Source organism: Balaenoptera acutorostrata, chromosome 15, assembly GCF_949987535.1.
Source record: "Balaenoptera acutorostrata chromosome 15, mBalAcu1.1, whole genome shotgun sequence".
Classification (NCBI taxonomy): Eukaryota; Metazoa; Chordata; class Mammalia; order Artiodactyla; family Balaenopteridae; genus Balaenoptera; species Balaenoptera acutorostrata.
The window spans coordinates 8,329,918-8,343,724 of NC_080078.1; the positions used below are offsets into that span (position 1 = coordinate 8,329,918).

Below are 13,807 nucleotides of genomic sequence, written 5' to 3' on the forward strand. Positions count from 1 at the left end.
AGGCCCCTCCTGGCCGATGACGGCACCACTCCACGAGGAGGAGTTGGCTCCCGTCCGCCCTGTGCCTGGGTCGCAGCCCATGGAAGTTGGAGGTGACTTGTCATGGGGTTGCCACGCAGGGGTCCCCCTTCTCTCTCCAGAACCACACTTCTCCTGCTGGCAGCAAGGCCTCCAATGTCATGGTCACGCTCCCCACCCCCTGGCCAGGGGGCAGGCGGGGGGGGTCTCCCCTTTTTGTCTTGCGTTCTCAGCCTCCCTGTAGTGCGTGCACAGCGCCCACCTGGGCGTCCCTGGGCTTCTCCCCCAGGCCAGCCTCAGCAGATCCTAAATTTACATCACTGCCACCTCTCACCAAGGAACAGTGGAGACCTGAGGGGGTCCCCGTTCAGGTGAAAAGGAGGGGCACGCTGCCTAGTTCCAGACCCCAGAGAGGCAGAGTCAACCTCAGACCCCTGCCCGGACCAGGAAGCCCAGTCACACCCGCTGGGTTCTGACTGGTGGCCCCTCAGCCCCGGGGTCCACGTCACATGCCGACGCCCCTAACCTGAGCTGTGGGTCTTCAGACAGCACTGCCGAAAGCCTGGCTCCGACTATCCCAGAGGAAGAAGACAGAGCTGCCTGTAAACTGCAACAGTCGCCTCTCCGGCCCCGTCCGTCGTGTGGCAAAGGCGTGTTGCTGCCTTGACCCCTCGCTGTGCAACCCGGAGGACGAGGTCTTTCGAGGGTCTTTGCCTTAGTCTCTGTGCCAGAGGTCCCTTAAGTTGGTAGCCCTAGGCCCCATGTTATAACTTGACTAAGACAGATATCTTTTATAAATTCAGTGCCTAATTTGCTGCACACCAAAATGCTTTGCATTTTAAATTAAATTACCTCATGATCTGAGTCTTAGCCAGGGTTTTAAGAACTTCGGATAGATGACGCTTCTAGCAATTCAGGAAACGCTTGATGAGCTCCTCCTAAGTTCTGGAACCACGTGCGTGCTCTATAGTGTGAAACGTGTGTGATGATTAATGCATCGTAAAACCACCGTGTTTGAGGGGTGCCTGCAGCCTGCACTTGTGCATCCGACATTTCCTCACCACTGTCCTGTGGAAACCCTTCTTCTTGCTCTCCCCCTTTCCCAGATGCAGAGCGTGAGGCCCGACAGGCTAAGCCCGTCACCCAGGGTCACACTCAGCCAAGTGGGACTGAGCTAGAAGCCCAGCTCCGCCCTAGACCTTTCCTCCCCTCTCTATACAAGGTCAGAGTGTGTTCCTTTACAAGAGCACCTTTTCAGGAAGGCGACGCGCTTGCCAGATTCTGCGTTCATGGCGTAGGATGTGGGGCTGCCTTTTCTGCCATCGGCATCAAACAGCCAGAGCTGCTCTGGGCATCTGTCCTCCTCCGTGGATCTGCCAAAGAGCAGCAGGGACGCTCGGAGGTGGCAGACTGGGATGTGGAGAACTTCATAAATGGAGCCCCTGGATTGAGGACCACAGGGTGTCTTCAGAACCATTTAGTCGTATTCAGTACCACCCACCAGGGATAAAGTAGTCGTAACTACGGTAGTAACAGTCACCATCGTTACTGAGTGCTTTAGCACAGGCTAAGCACTCAGTATTGCAGTTGGGGCTCTTGTCTGCACGTTCCACATCCACGGATTCGGAGGGCCAAGTGCCCTACGCCATTCTGTATAAGGGACTAGAGCATCTGCAGATTTGGTACCACAGGGGTCCTGGAGCCAAATCCACCGTGGGTACCAAGGGACGACTGTTTCATTTAGTCCTCAGGAAAGCACTGTCCTGTGTGTACCATTATCCCCATTTTATAGATGAAGAAACCGAGGCTTAGAGAAGTTCAGTGTCTTTTCCAAGGTCACTCTGCAGCTAAGTGGTGGAGCCAGGACTTGGCCCGGGTCTGTCGGGCCCCAGCCCACCGGTGCCTCACTGCTTCCTGCACTTGCTCTGGGCAGTCTGGGCAGCCTCGGGCTCTGCCACGGCCTTTGGTGCAGACCCCCTGTGGGTTTTTTTTTTCTTTCTTTCTCTGGACGGACAGACAGATGCTCTGCAGACGTGTCGCGATAATTGGTAAGATGACAGGTAGGGTGTGGAGCCGGGCCTGGGATCTGGCCCACTGCTTGATAAGCATCGGCAAAATCCAAGGGAATAGTCCCCAGAGGAACGACGGCCTGGAGCACCTGCTGCCCTTCCCAGGCAGGACCCCCTGAAACCAGACGTTACGGGCGCCCAGCAAGGAGTTTCTGGCCAAAGAACAGAGCTGAGGGCGCTTGGGCTCTTGCCTGTGTGGGCCCACGCCGCCTGCCTCCTGCCCTGGCCCACCCGCAGCCTGCCGCCGCACGCGGGGTCCTGAGACAGCGCTCCGCTGGGAGCTCGGCGGGGACGGGCTTTGTGAGGTGCCGCCCACCGGGCCCCCGTCCAGGTGTCTGTTCAACAGGGGTTTGCAGGCACCATCTCGGTTTCTCCCTGACTATGCTGCCCCCAGGCAGATGGCAGAAATTTCAGTGGAAGCTGTTTGGTTCTCAGTGAAAACTCACATTTAACCAGGCAGATTCCAGCCCGAAAACCTTCTGATCTGGGCTGATCAAAGGCCTGCAGCCGTGCTCTCAGGGAACCCGCAGCAGGACCTGGCAGCGACAGTGGTCCCGCATCGAAGGCCCCTCGGTGCCAGCATCCGCACCGGCTCCTTGTCTCGTGCCCCTTCGCTCAGTACTTGGAGGTCACCGGTCTTCCCATCTCACAGATGAGCCGCTGACTGACGTGCCCAAAGGGCCCGGCTCGTGAGTGACAGAGCTGACGCCAGGTTCTGGGCCGTGCCAGGTCTAGAAGCTTCGTGTCTGCCGTTCTTCCTGCCCGTCTCCTGTTCTCTGAACGTGACCACTTTATACGCGTGCTCCGCGTGCAGCGTCAGTGGGTCCCCACCCTCCGAAGGTGCTTTGCGTCCCCGCAGCACTGGGCAATCTTGTGTTGGGAAGGGCTTCCCACTGTCCGACCACAGGGAGGAGAATGAAAGAATCGTGTCTTCATGAGCACTTTCTGAGCATCTTTTGTCGGAAAATGAGTGCATGCTACCCTGTTTGAGTATGAGGAGAAACCATTATAATACGGGCAAGAAGTCTTAAAAAGGAACTAGGGCAGAGCAATTCTACACAATGGAAAATACACACACAAGAAACCGCCAGCAAAGGCAACCGGAAAAGATGGGCTAAATGGGGCCACGTGGGATTCAGGTGAGCATCAAGGCTAGTGGGCCAGGTGGGACTCTTCTCCCCAAACTCTAGAATGTTCTCTGTCGGCTTTAAACTGTGATCATAGACGTGGCTGGTCAAGTAGAGCCTGAAAAGGTAACTAGAAGCCCTGGGGATGGGAAAGGCCTGTTGATTCAAGAATTGGAATTCGTTCACCCCAGGCTTGGAAAGATGCTAAATGGTCAGGACCCCCTGCTGGCTGAGTCTTTGTGTTTTATGTCAAGCCGTCTTACTTCCCACAAGGAACTCCTTTGGTTGAGGGGGGAAGGGCAAAAACAAACTAGGCCAAAAGCATCTTCACAGAAGGAAGCACCCTCTGCCGACCACTCTATAGCAAAGGCTCTTCCTGGCAAGAAGGCCCCGCAGGGCTCTGGGCACAAACAGCCACATGGGTACCAAGTGAGCTCACAGAGGTGAATGGAGCAGAGCAGAGCATCACCGTACCTGGGAAGCTTGCCAAAGGGCCCCTGACCTTCCCTCTGAAGGGCATTTTAGGGCCAGGGAGTCAGCCATGCCCAGCCGTGGCCCTGCCGGCCAGGGTGCCCTGCGAGGGCCCTCCCTGCAGGACCGTCTGTCGGAGAAACCACTGACCACCCAGCGGACCGGCCTCCACTGCTAAAATCCCTGCGTCTGGGGGGATCCCTCCAGAAGTACAAACGCATTTTCCCTGGTGCCTATCTGATGCTGACCTCAGTGACAAAAGGGCTGTATCTCTTATCAGCAGGGTCCCACCAAAGGTGTTGACAACTAACCGTACGTGTCAGCTGGCCTCGCATAGTTTGTGAAAAGCCACACGCTGCTTTTAAAACACCAGGAGAGCGTCTCTTCATCCTGTTGGCCATTTTGTGGGATTTCATACAAAATGGCCTTTTCCTTGTTCGATTTTCCACTTCTGTAAAGCTTTTTCGTTCTACTTTCATTGGGTTTTATGTTACAACCTTATGGTTGCCGTGTGTTTGTGTGTGTGTGTGTGTGTGTGTGTGTGGTGCACACGCACGCCTGTGCCCACTCAACACCAGGCACCAAGCAAAGGACAAGGGGCGACTCCACAGTTGTCACCTTTCACTGCGCATGTCTGGGCTCCCTCGGGGCTGCTGGATGCTTTACAGGGGACGTAGTCAGTGAAGGGTCTTAGCCCGTCGGGGCTGCCATGACGGGATACCAGAGACCAGGTGATGTAAACAACAGACACTTGTTTCTCACAGTTCTGAGGCTGGAAGTCCAAGATGAGGCTTCAGCATTTTCTGTGTCTGTTGAGGGCTCCCTTCTTGGTTCACAGACTGCCGCCTTCCCGCTGTGTCCTCACATGGTGGAAACGGCGAGGGGCCTCTCGGGGGTCTCTTTTAAGTCACTAATTCCACTCATGACCTCAACACCTCCCAATAGCGCCACCTCCTGATGCCATCACCATGTTGGGGGTTAGGATCTCGACATTTGAATTTGGGGGGGACACACCACATTCAGTCTATGGCAAAGCCCATCAGCCTTTTTCAGACACGACCACTAATAAAATCCCTCTCTGTTTTCAGCAACTGGAAGAAAAACTCAAAGGACAGGCTGACTATGAAGAGGTGAAGAAAGAGCTAAAGTAAGTTTGGAGACGCAACGCGGCCATTCACAAGCCAGGGCTCGCTGGGGACATTTGCTAAGGAAACACCGTGTCAGCGAGGGGGCAGCTGCAGGGTCCTCGGCTGACCTCCACCACTGGGCCGCATCCCGGGCTACCCAACATGGCGGGTGTTTGCACTCAGGCCTATGCCTGAATTCTTTGGACTTTTTATGAAACTCTGTGCATAAAAATTGCCAATATGCACGGAATCAGGGGAGATACTGCCTTTATAGGAAATGTAAAATATGAGCTTATTTTTCAGCTGTAAGTTCCCCAAACATAAGGAGAACGGAGCAAGGAAACATTTTCCAATTGAGGCCTCACACCTCCCTGGCTTAAACTATGGGACTTTCTTCCCCCGGCCTCCACCCGAGAGGCAGCAGCTGAGAGCTTGTCATCCTTTGGTTCTGATGCTCATGTTCTCACGCTTAGAAGCTCCCTCCTCGGGCCCCGGCGCCCAGCCTGACCCTCCCGCCTCAAACGCCTTCCCCTGAGCTGCCCTTGGCCCGCCTAGAGCTCACGGGCAGTGCCCCCCACAGTGCACACCCCGCCCCTTGTCCTCCTCCCTCGCCTCGGAGAGTCTCACCTGAGCTGCCCCCTCCTCCCCAGCCAGGTTGGCACACACTGCAGAGGAGTCCCTGGGCCTGGGTCCCTGCGGGCTCCGGGCCTCTCCCCTGCTGCTGGCCGCCTCTGCTTCCCGGGGGCCTTGCCACGCCCTCGGCACACCCTTCTGCCCCCAGCTGCACCCCGACCCCTCAGCAGACCCCCCCAGTGCTCTGCCTGACGGAGGGGACAGACGCCCACGGCTCCCAGAGCCTTTGCCTCCAAACGACTCCTCTGGTCTCGGCTTCTCCCCGCCCCCGTCTCTCCAGGCTGACCCCGCCACGCTGGTCCCTTCCTTCCTACCCCTCCCATCAGCTCTTCGCTCTCGCTGACATTTTTAATTTCTCCTTTTAAAATAAGCCTACACCCACTCCCCATGCTGTTCTTCGGATTCTTAATTCCATTCCCGCGGGTTTGCTAAAAAAGCCCACTGGAAGGCCCCTTCGACCTTCTCGCCCCTGCGTCAGGAGCCTTCTCCCTGGCGGGGTGACTCCCGGGAGATCCGCTCCCTTCTCTCCCCGCGCATCCTCGCCCGCATGACACAGGGGGCCTCCGCACGCCTCCTCGGACAGCCCCTCAACTCTCTGCAGGTCCAGCTGCTTTGAGCTCTGTCCTCTCCCCCACCCCATTTCCGGGAGGTATATTTTTTACTTCTCTACCCGCCTCCCCATCCCTTTCCCTCTTCTTCCCGCCTCAAAAGAAAAAAAAAAAGACAATGTGCACCCTCCCTAGTGTTGAATCGGAAAAACTGACTTGAAGGCCTTCTCCCGAGCCCCCGCCCTTCCCAGGCTGAGGCCGGTCCCACACCCCCTCCTCTGAGCTCACCTCTCTCACCGAGAGCCAAGGCTTCTTGGCCCCAGGCTGCTCCTGCCCGGCCACTCGCCGGCCCTCACGCTCTCCCAGGACAGCCTCCCACATTCCTGCCAGCCCTTCTGCTACATGTGCCCACCACGGCCCCAGCACGGCCCCATTCAGGTGGCTCCTCTGCTAGAAGGTGTCTCTGGCTTCCCAATTACTGGTGATCCACACGCCCTCTGGATGCACACCAGTGCCCATTGTGTCCCATCTCTTCCCCTGAGGTCCCCAGCGTACCCCACCCCAGGAGTCTGTAAAGCATTTTGCTCCTTCAAGGCCCTTCACAAACACTGACATCTCATGAGGCAGACCCGTCTCCTGCCCGGGTTTCCTCCTGCTGGTGCTGTTTGGATCTTGTCTTCCACCCAGAATCACCTGTAGGGTCCCTGAGGATGAGGAGTGGTTCTGAGTCTGCACAGCGCCAGGCACGTAGTAGCTGTCGGTAAACTTGGTGAATAAATGAAAAGACCCTGATGTTTCCCGTATAAATTCAGACGCACTTAGTCGTTTCTTACATGATCCTAAAGAGGCCCTCAGACAAGAATATAGCTGCAAACAATGTGACAGCCACGAAGGAAAGACAGGCTTGTCCAGACTGCCCGCCTCTTCTCTCCTGGCTGATGCAATGCGGCCCAGGGTTCTTATTATTCTCGGTAGTAGCTCATCATAAAACAAAATTATGAGCTCCTCCCTGTTCCCATTTTGTTAGTTTACCTGACAGGGGCCACTACAAAGATACAACCACAGGAAAGCTAAGAGCGGTCGGCTCCTTACTGAACCTCCCGGGCACGCTGTGCTGTCCGGATGGCACTGCCGTTGATCTTAAAGAAGGGCCGAGGCTAGAGTCACAGCTGGGAGAGCGCAGGAGGCCCGGTGCCCGGGATGGAAGCTGCCCTCTTTCTCACCTTCCCACCTCGAGCGTGAGGGGAGTGCCTGGGCTCCTTGGGGCCACATGGACCCACAGAAAGAAAGGAGTGTCCACGTGTGCGGAACGCTGCGAACAGCAGTCCTGGGCACCCGCGCTCCCTCAGCTCTCGGACTTGTTGACACAGGCCGAGACCGGAGCGGTTTCCATGGTAAGGAGAACAAAGGAGACGTAAGCCCTGGCGCCCACACCTTGGCAGTGGCTCCTTCCCCAGCCTGGGCTGCAGACGGTCCGCTGCCGCCTTTGAGCCATCCAGCGGTGGGCCCTCGCTCCTGGCCCATCCCCGGGCGGCAGCTGCCGAGTGTACCTGAGGGGCAGCGGCCCGGGGCATAGGTTCCTCTCCCTGGCTTCTTCGTTACAGCTTTTTCAGCCCTTCTCAGCTTTACAAATACATTCCACTTACAGCAGTGTTACGTCTGCGTTCAGCTCAACTTTAAAATTATACTCTGAACAGACCTGGTGTGATTCCATATGGAATGATTTACATGCTGGGCAAGAAACTTTCGCTGGCCAACTGCTAGTCGAATAGTTATTCCAGAGACGCTATCAGATGATAAAGCTGCCAGGGAAGTTGTTAAAGTTGTCAGCTCCTCGGTTCCTGGAGAGCAGGAAGCGGTGCAGTGACCGCTCGTGAGTGTGGCTGCCCCCAAAGGTCCGAGCAGGGCTAACGGCTCTGTCTTGCTCTCCGCAGCATCCTGAAGTCCATGGAGTTTGCTCCGGCCGAGGGAGCTGGGACGCAGGTACATGGTCTCCCTTTGCTTTCCGTGTGTGTGAGCGTCCGCGTCACTGCTTCACCATCGTGCTGTTTCTCCTCAAGGATATTTCACCAAGTTAAAGCAAATTATGTTTAACTTAAAAGGGGCAAGAAGAGAAAAGTTAGTGTCTTTCAAACTGGTAACTGCGTTCACGTGAAATTGCAGTTTAACTTGGGCAGGTACCAAGAACGTGGGTACAAACAATTTCAGGTTGTGTTAAGAGATCAGCCCCAAATGGACTGACTGACTTAGGAATTTTTGTTATCTACTGCCTCACGTGGACAAGAAACGGGCAAGATGACAATGGCACACGGTAACCCAGTGGCCAGTTAAAATTGTAAGTCATCACGTGGAATCCCGCTCCTGATGCCCAGAAGGCAGCCGCTGACTCTTGGTGGTTGGCACCCAAAAGAGATCACCTTTGCGGGCCTTTCTGACAGGTTTGTGGCTCCCATTGCCTAACAAAGCGTAGGTCTAGATGCTCGGGTTTGGGGACAGAAGAGGGAATAATTAGCTGTCTGGAAGCTGTGTGAGCCTAGAAAGAGAGAAATTACTTCAACTGAAATGAGTCATCTCAGAAAGGAACTCGAGTGTTCTCCACGTGCGTGGAGCACCCTCGGGGGCAGGGCGGGGGGCGGTCAGGTCAGAGCGGGGATCCTGGGGGTCTGGCGGCCCCGCGGTGAGCCCCGCTCTGCCCCGTCTAGGACTCATCCAGGCCCCTGGAGGTACTGCTGCTGGAGAAGAACCGCTCGCTGCAGTCCGAGAACGCCGCGCTGCGCATCTCCAACAGCGACCTGAGTGGTAGGTTGACAGGGTCTCGCGTCCGCTTGGCCCCTCCCGGGGTCGAGGAAGAGGAAGACGAACCGTGAGTCTGGGCCGATGCATGGCGGGCGTCACTGGGCGATGAGAACCTTGACTAACGAGTGTCCGTCTCCTCCTCGTCCTCCTCACCCCCCCGCCCCCACCCGCTCCGAGACGGTCCAGGCGAGGTGCGTGGCCGCAGGGCGTCTGCGGAGCGCAGGCAGGACCGTGCTGAGGGAGAGCCCACGAGGGCGCTCGCTCGCGGACGGTGGCTTTTCTGGTCTCTTCTTGGTTGTGCGGCCTCTCCCGTGGTGTTTCCGGGGCTGCTTCCAGGGCCAGGCCCTGCCCTTCCCGGCTCAGTGGAGCTTTTCTTCCTTTGTCAGGTTTTCCTTGGGAACGCCTCCCCCATCCTTAGCCTTTCTTTGCTCGTCCCAAAGTGGTGGCGTCACTGACTGCTTCGGGTTTTGGCAGCTGGTAAAGCGTTTAAGAGTGTCTCGGGCTCCGATGATATTTCATTCTTAAAATGTGCGTGCCTTCGATCGAGTGGACTCGGTGCGGTGCATTCGCCTCAGAGCAAGTGGTGTGAGAATCCGTTGGTCCCAAAATGTCAGTGTTTGCTGCTCCTCAGGTGGGGCCCTTCTGGTTATAGCTCAAATGCTAGAGGCCCGATGAGAGGCCCGCGACCTGCCGACTCTTTACTGTGTGTGGTACCGGCTCCTTGTCACGTTAGGAGTTTGAGTCTATGTCAAGGGGAACTCTCCAGGCTGCAACGTACAAGAAAGGTGCAAACATGAAATGCATGTTGCTTGTTTCGGGGGGCCTCGTTTGGCTAATTTAAAAATTCAATTGAAAAACAAACCAACACACCTCATTGGCCCTTGTAAAAAAACAAAAAAAAAAAATCTGCACTTTTTTTTTTTCCCTTTTGCGGGGCAAACTTTGCATCTTGGTCTTGGTTTTTTTTCCCTTTTGAATCCCCCATAATGCATTATGTTTGCCCTTCCTTGTAGGGTCAGCCAGGAGGAAAGGGAAAGACCAGCCTGAGAGTCGGCGTCCTGGACCTTTGCCGGCCTCCCCTCCTTCTCAGTTGCCCCGCAACACGGGGGAGCAGGCTTCCAATACTAATGGTACACACCAGTTCTCACCAGCGGGGTTAACGCAAGACTTTTTCAGCTCATCCCTGGCAAGCCCCAGCCTGCCCCTGGCTTCTACGGGAAAATTTGCACTAAACTCTCTCCTCCAACGACAGCTAATGCAGTCCTTCTACTCCAAGGCCATGCAGGAAGCAGGAAGCACAAGCATGATTTTTTCAACAGGTCCATACAGCACAAACTCCATATCTTCCCAAAGTCCATTACAACAAAGCCCTGATGTAAATGGCATGGCCCCGTCTCCCAGCCAGTCAGAAAGTGCTGGGAGCATCTCCGAGGGCGAGGAGATAGACACTGCAGAAATCGCCCGGCAGGTGAAAGAGCAGCTGATCAAGCACAATATCGGACAGCGCATTTTCGGACACTATGTCTTGGGACTGTCTCAAGGGTCCGTGAGCGAGATTCTGGCCCGGCCCAAGCCGTGGAATAAACTGACGGTTCGCGGCAAGGAGCCGTTTCACAAGATGAAGCAGTTCCTCTCGGACGAGCAGAACATCCTGGCTCTTCGCAGCATCCAAGGCAGACAGAGAGGTGAGAGACTCACGGGTTGGTGCCCACGTGTGAGCCCATCATGGAGAGGTGTGTGTGTGTGTGTGTGTGTGTGTGTGTGTGTGTGTGTGATGAGACATTTGTGCATCACGCCAGGTACAGCTCTCAGTCCTGCCATTGCCAGAGCTCAGGGCCGAGGGGCATGAGCTAAGGCTGTTAGACTTGGGGAGGGGGGCGGGTCTGGCCTCTGAAGATCGCTCAGCACCTCACGCGTAGTAGACTCGCTATTTCAATACCACGTACTGAGTCGGAGGGAATTACCTCACGCTCAACGTTCTGATGCGTTTCGTGTCCAGCGATCCTTCCGGCCTTCGGTGCTGGCCTCACGTGGGGAGGGGCCCGTGGGTACCACCCGGCCCTAGAGCAGCAGCATTGGCCGGGGGCGGTCCTCACGCGACGCTGGGTCCACGCGGAGGGCAAGCCGACCACGTGCGCCCCCCTCCTCCCTCCGCACCAGTGGGAGCGAGGCCCACGGTCACACTCCCCGTGTTTACGTCCCGCTAGCGATCTGTTTAGCATTACCGGCGAAACATGCCTGCCTTGAGTAAGATACATGAAAGTGGTATTAAAACACACTTCCTACCCCCCGCCCATAAAAAGATAAAAAGTCCGTCCCGTCCCTAACTGCAAGAACTCCTTCCCTCTTTAACGACAGGGTATCCTTCTGCTAAGTCAGCAATGATAGAGAAAGGGACTCTTCTCAGACGCAGTTGAGATTTAGACTCAGAGAAGGCAGACGCGTCAAACAGCGTCCATTTGCACAAAGGGCACCGAGCCTTTCACGGCGATGTTAACCGAAATTGACTGTCTTTGGATGATTAATGCGAGCTTTGTTCCGGGGCTGGTGGGCGATCCGCTTGGCGGCCCTGCTCCCTCCGTTTGACACCCGTGGCGCTGGTGCTGCAGGCCGCCACCTAGGTCCATCTAATCCCCTCTGGTGGCAGAGCCATGGCCTCTGTGAGCCGCTCAGCCAGGGAAGGGCCTCTCCGAAGTTTCTAGTGACTCCCAAGTGGCACAGGCAGCCCTGAGCCCTCTCTGTAGTGACAGGCGGCTCAGATTTCATATCACGCAGCCCATATCGTCAACACCACCATCCCCCTGATTGTTTTGTTCTTACCACACTTGTTTTTCAACAGAGAATCCAGGCCAGAGCCTGAACAGACTATTTCAGGAAGTACCGAAACGAAGAAATGGGTCTGAAGGTATGTCGCAGGCAGGTGTTTTTCTTTGCAGTTAGTAACCTAGGAAGCAGCATGTCCTTAGCTGTGTATTTGGGTTAAAACTGTACAGTGTGATTCTGGCCTGGAACCTGATGGAAAAACAGAGCTAGTAAGTATAAAACAAAGCACGGGTTCAAGTACGCACGACCCCTTCCCCCTGAGCTGCCCGCGCTCTACTGAGCGCAGGAGGGGGCGGCACCGCTAAGATGAGCCCCAAAATGTGAATCCCACACCCGCCCCCCCCTCTTAGATTCAAATTACGCCTTTCCCCATTTTCTCAGAAGCAGGTGAAAGAGTAACATTTGTTGCTCTGAGAAGAATCAGGTGACTGAGTCAGATGAGATACTGCTGCTTCCTTGTACCTTCCCTGAACTATGAAATATGTCAAGGGCATGACAGAGGGGACAGATCCCAAGTGGAACTGGCTTGCCAGCCCCCATGGCACTCCCCGGAGTCGCAGCTTTGATGGGGTTTTGTCCCGGTGGTTTGCTTGTTTTTAAATGGTTTAATGTGGCGGTTCACACTTAGTGAGGTAGTGACCAATTCAAACACGTGGACGGCTTCCGGGAAGAGCCAGGACCAGCCCCCGGGCCGTAGTAGCTTCAGTGCGTCTGTGCACGTGGCCGCTCGGCAGAGCATCACCACGTGACCACAAGACGGAATTCTTGTCCTTTAGGAATGTCCGCAGGCTTCTCTCCTTGTTCATAGATTTTCAAAAGATAGTATGTGATAAGAGACCCGAAAATTTTAACTTAAGCCTTCAGCCTCTTCACCTTGTACGAGTAAACGATAGCGAGATAATCAGCCTCCACCCCTTGCCCTCTCTACCCATTTTTCCGCTCTGGGATACTGGCCTCAAGGACACGTACAAAGCCTTGAACATAGTCCCAAGCCAAAGCAGCTGTTGGAGTTGTTTTTAAATGACTCACAAAAAAAGCGTTGCCTTTCAATCCTTCATCTTTTTCTTATACCGGATTAAATGATTCGCTCTCCCTGGTCCCAACCCACGGGTGACGTCCAGCTTGGGTAATGTGAGAGCTTGTCCCACTGGCTGAATACTGTCTGACGCCAGGTGGAGTCAGTAGGAAGCCCTTCCTGCCCCGGGGCCATGGTACCTGCTGTGAAGTTGCACGCACAGCAGGTACAGGTAAACGGGAGGCCACGCCTGCCTCCGTGTCATCACCGGCCTCAACTCGGCAGCTATTTATCAGAATGACGTCTTTGTGCAGCCCTAAATTTTGTTCCAGGTGTGAGTTTGATGTCGTTGGTGTGGCTTCTCCCTGCAGGTAACATCACCACCCGGATCCGAGCCTCAGAGACCGGGTCCGATGAAGCAATCAAGTCCATCCTGGAACAAGCCAAAAGGGAGCTGCAAGTACAGAAAACCGGTACGGAGTCCAAGTCTTCAACCACTGTCTTCCACACTTAGTTAAAAGAATTGTCATGAGCGTTCTGGTCAGCAGTGATTAACTTTGTTAAAAAAAAAAAAATAGAATGTATGTTTTCAAGCTTTTAGGCAAGCACAGAGGGGAGCAGGTCTGTGTGATGTCTATTTTGCTAATAGTTACCATTCTAGGTCATTCCCTAGCATTGACTCAAGAATGTACCCCTGGCCTAGAATCTCCGTGACTTAAATTAGCAAGTAGTTTGTATCAGATTCCCTTTTTTAAATGCAACACAGGCTTTTGCTACTTGGGTATGTACTTGACCACAGCTGCTTTACGGAACAAACGTTGCCAGGGAGGAGCAGGGAGTGTTGAAGGGTGGATGTTCCCACCTCTGCAGTCAGTCTGCTTCAGGAGTCGGCCCTCAGAGCTCCCGGAGAGCTGCCTGGTGTAAGAGAACACCCACATTGCAGCTTCTCTCCGGCTGGGCTTTGATTGAGAGGCACGCCAGGCTGTAGATTCAGCTCAGACCTTCCGCTAGAGAGGAAACCTGAGTGCTCTACCCGGGGTTCAGCACAGACACACCCCTGCCCTGTGCCCACGAAGCCCCTGCTCCATGGAGTCCTTCCACCACAGACGTGGTCGCGAGGCCCCACCAGGCCTGGCTGCAGGCAGCTGTGACCGCTTAGGCCCTGCCACCACCTGGTCAC

General features: G+C 55.3%; 1 protein-coding gene across 6 annotated transcripts in view; it reads left to right on the forward strand.

Moving 5' to 3' along the window:
* CUX1 (cut like homeobox 1) overlaps positions 1–13,807 on the forward strand; it is a 376,899-nt gene that overhangs the window by 298,023 nt on the left and 65,069 nt on the right. For 3 of the 6 annotated variants that reach the window (XM_057528358.1, XM_057528357.1, XM_057528356.1), the window contains exons 12-17: positions 4,774–4,832; positions 7,928–7,976; positions 8,696–8,792; positions 9,803–10,474; positions 11,629–11,694; positions 12,999–13,100. In XM_057528358.1, coding sequence (XP_057384341.1) covers positions 4,774–4,832; positions 7,928–7,976; positions 8,696–8,792; positions 9,803–10,474; positions 11,629–11,694; positions 12,999–13,100 — 1,045 coding nt within the window. The remainder of the gene's footprint in view (positions 1–4,773; positions 4,833–7,927; positions 7,977–8,695; positions 8,793–9,802; positions 10,475–11,628; positions 11,695–12,998; positions 13,101–13,807) is intronic. The other 3 variants (XM_057528361.1, XM_057528360.1, XM_057528359.1) reach the window with 1 other exon arrangement.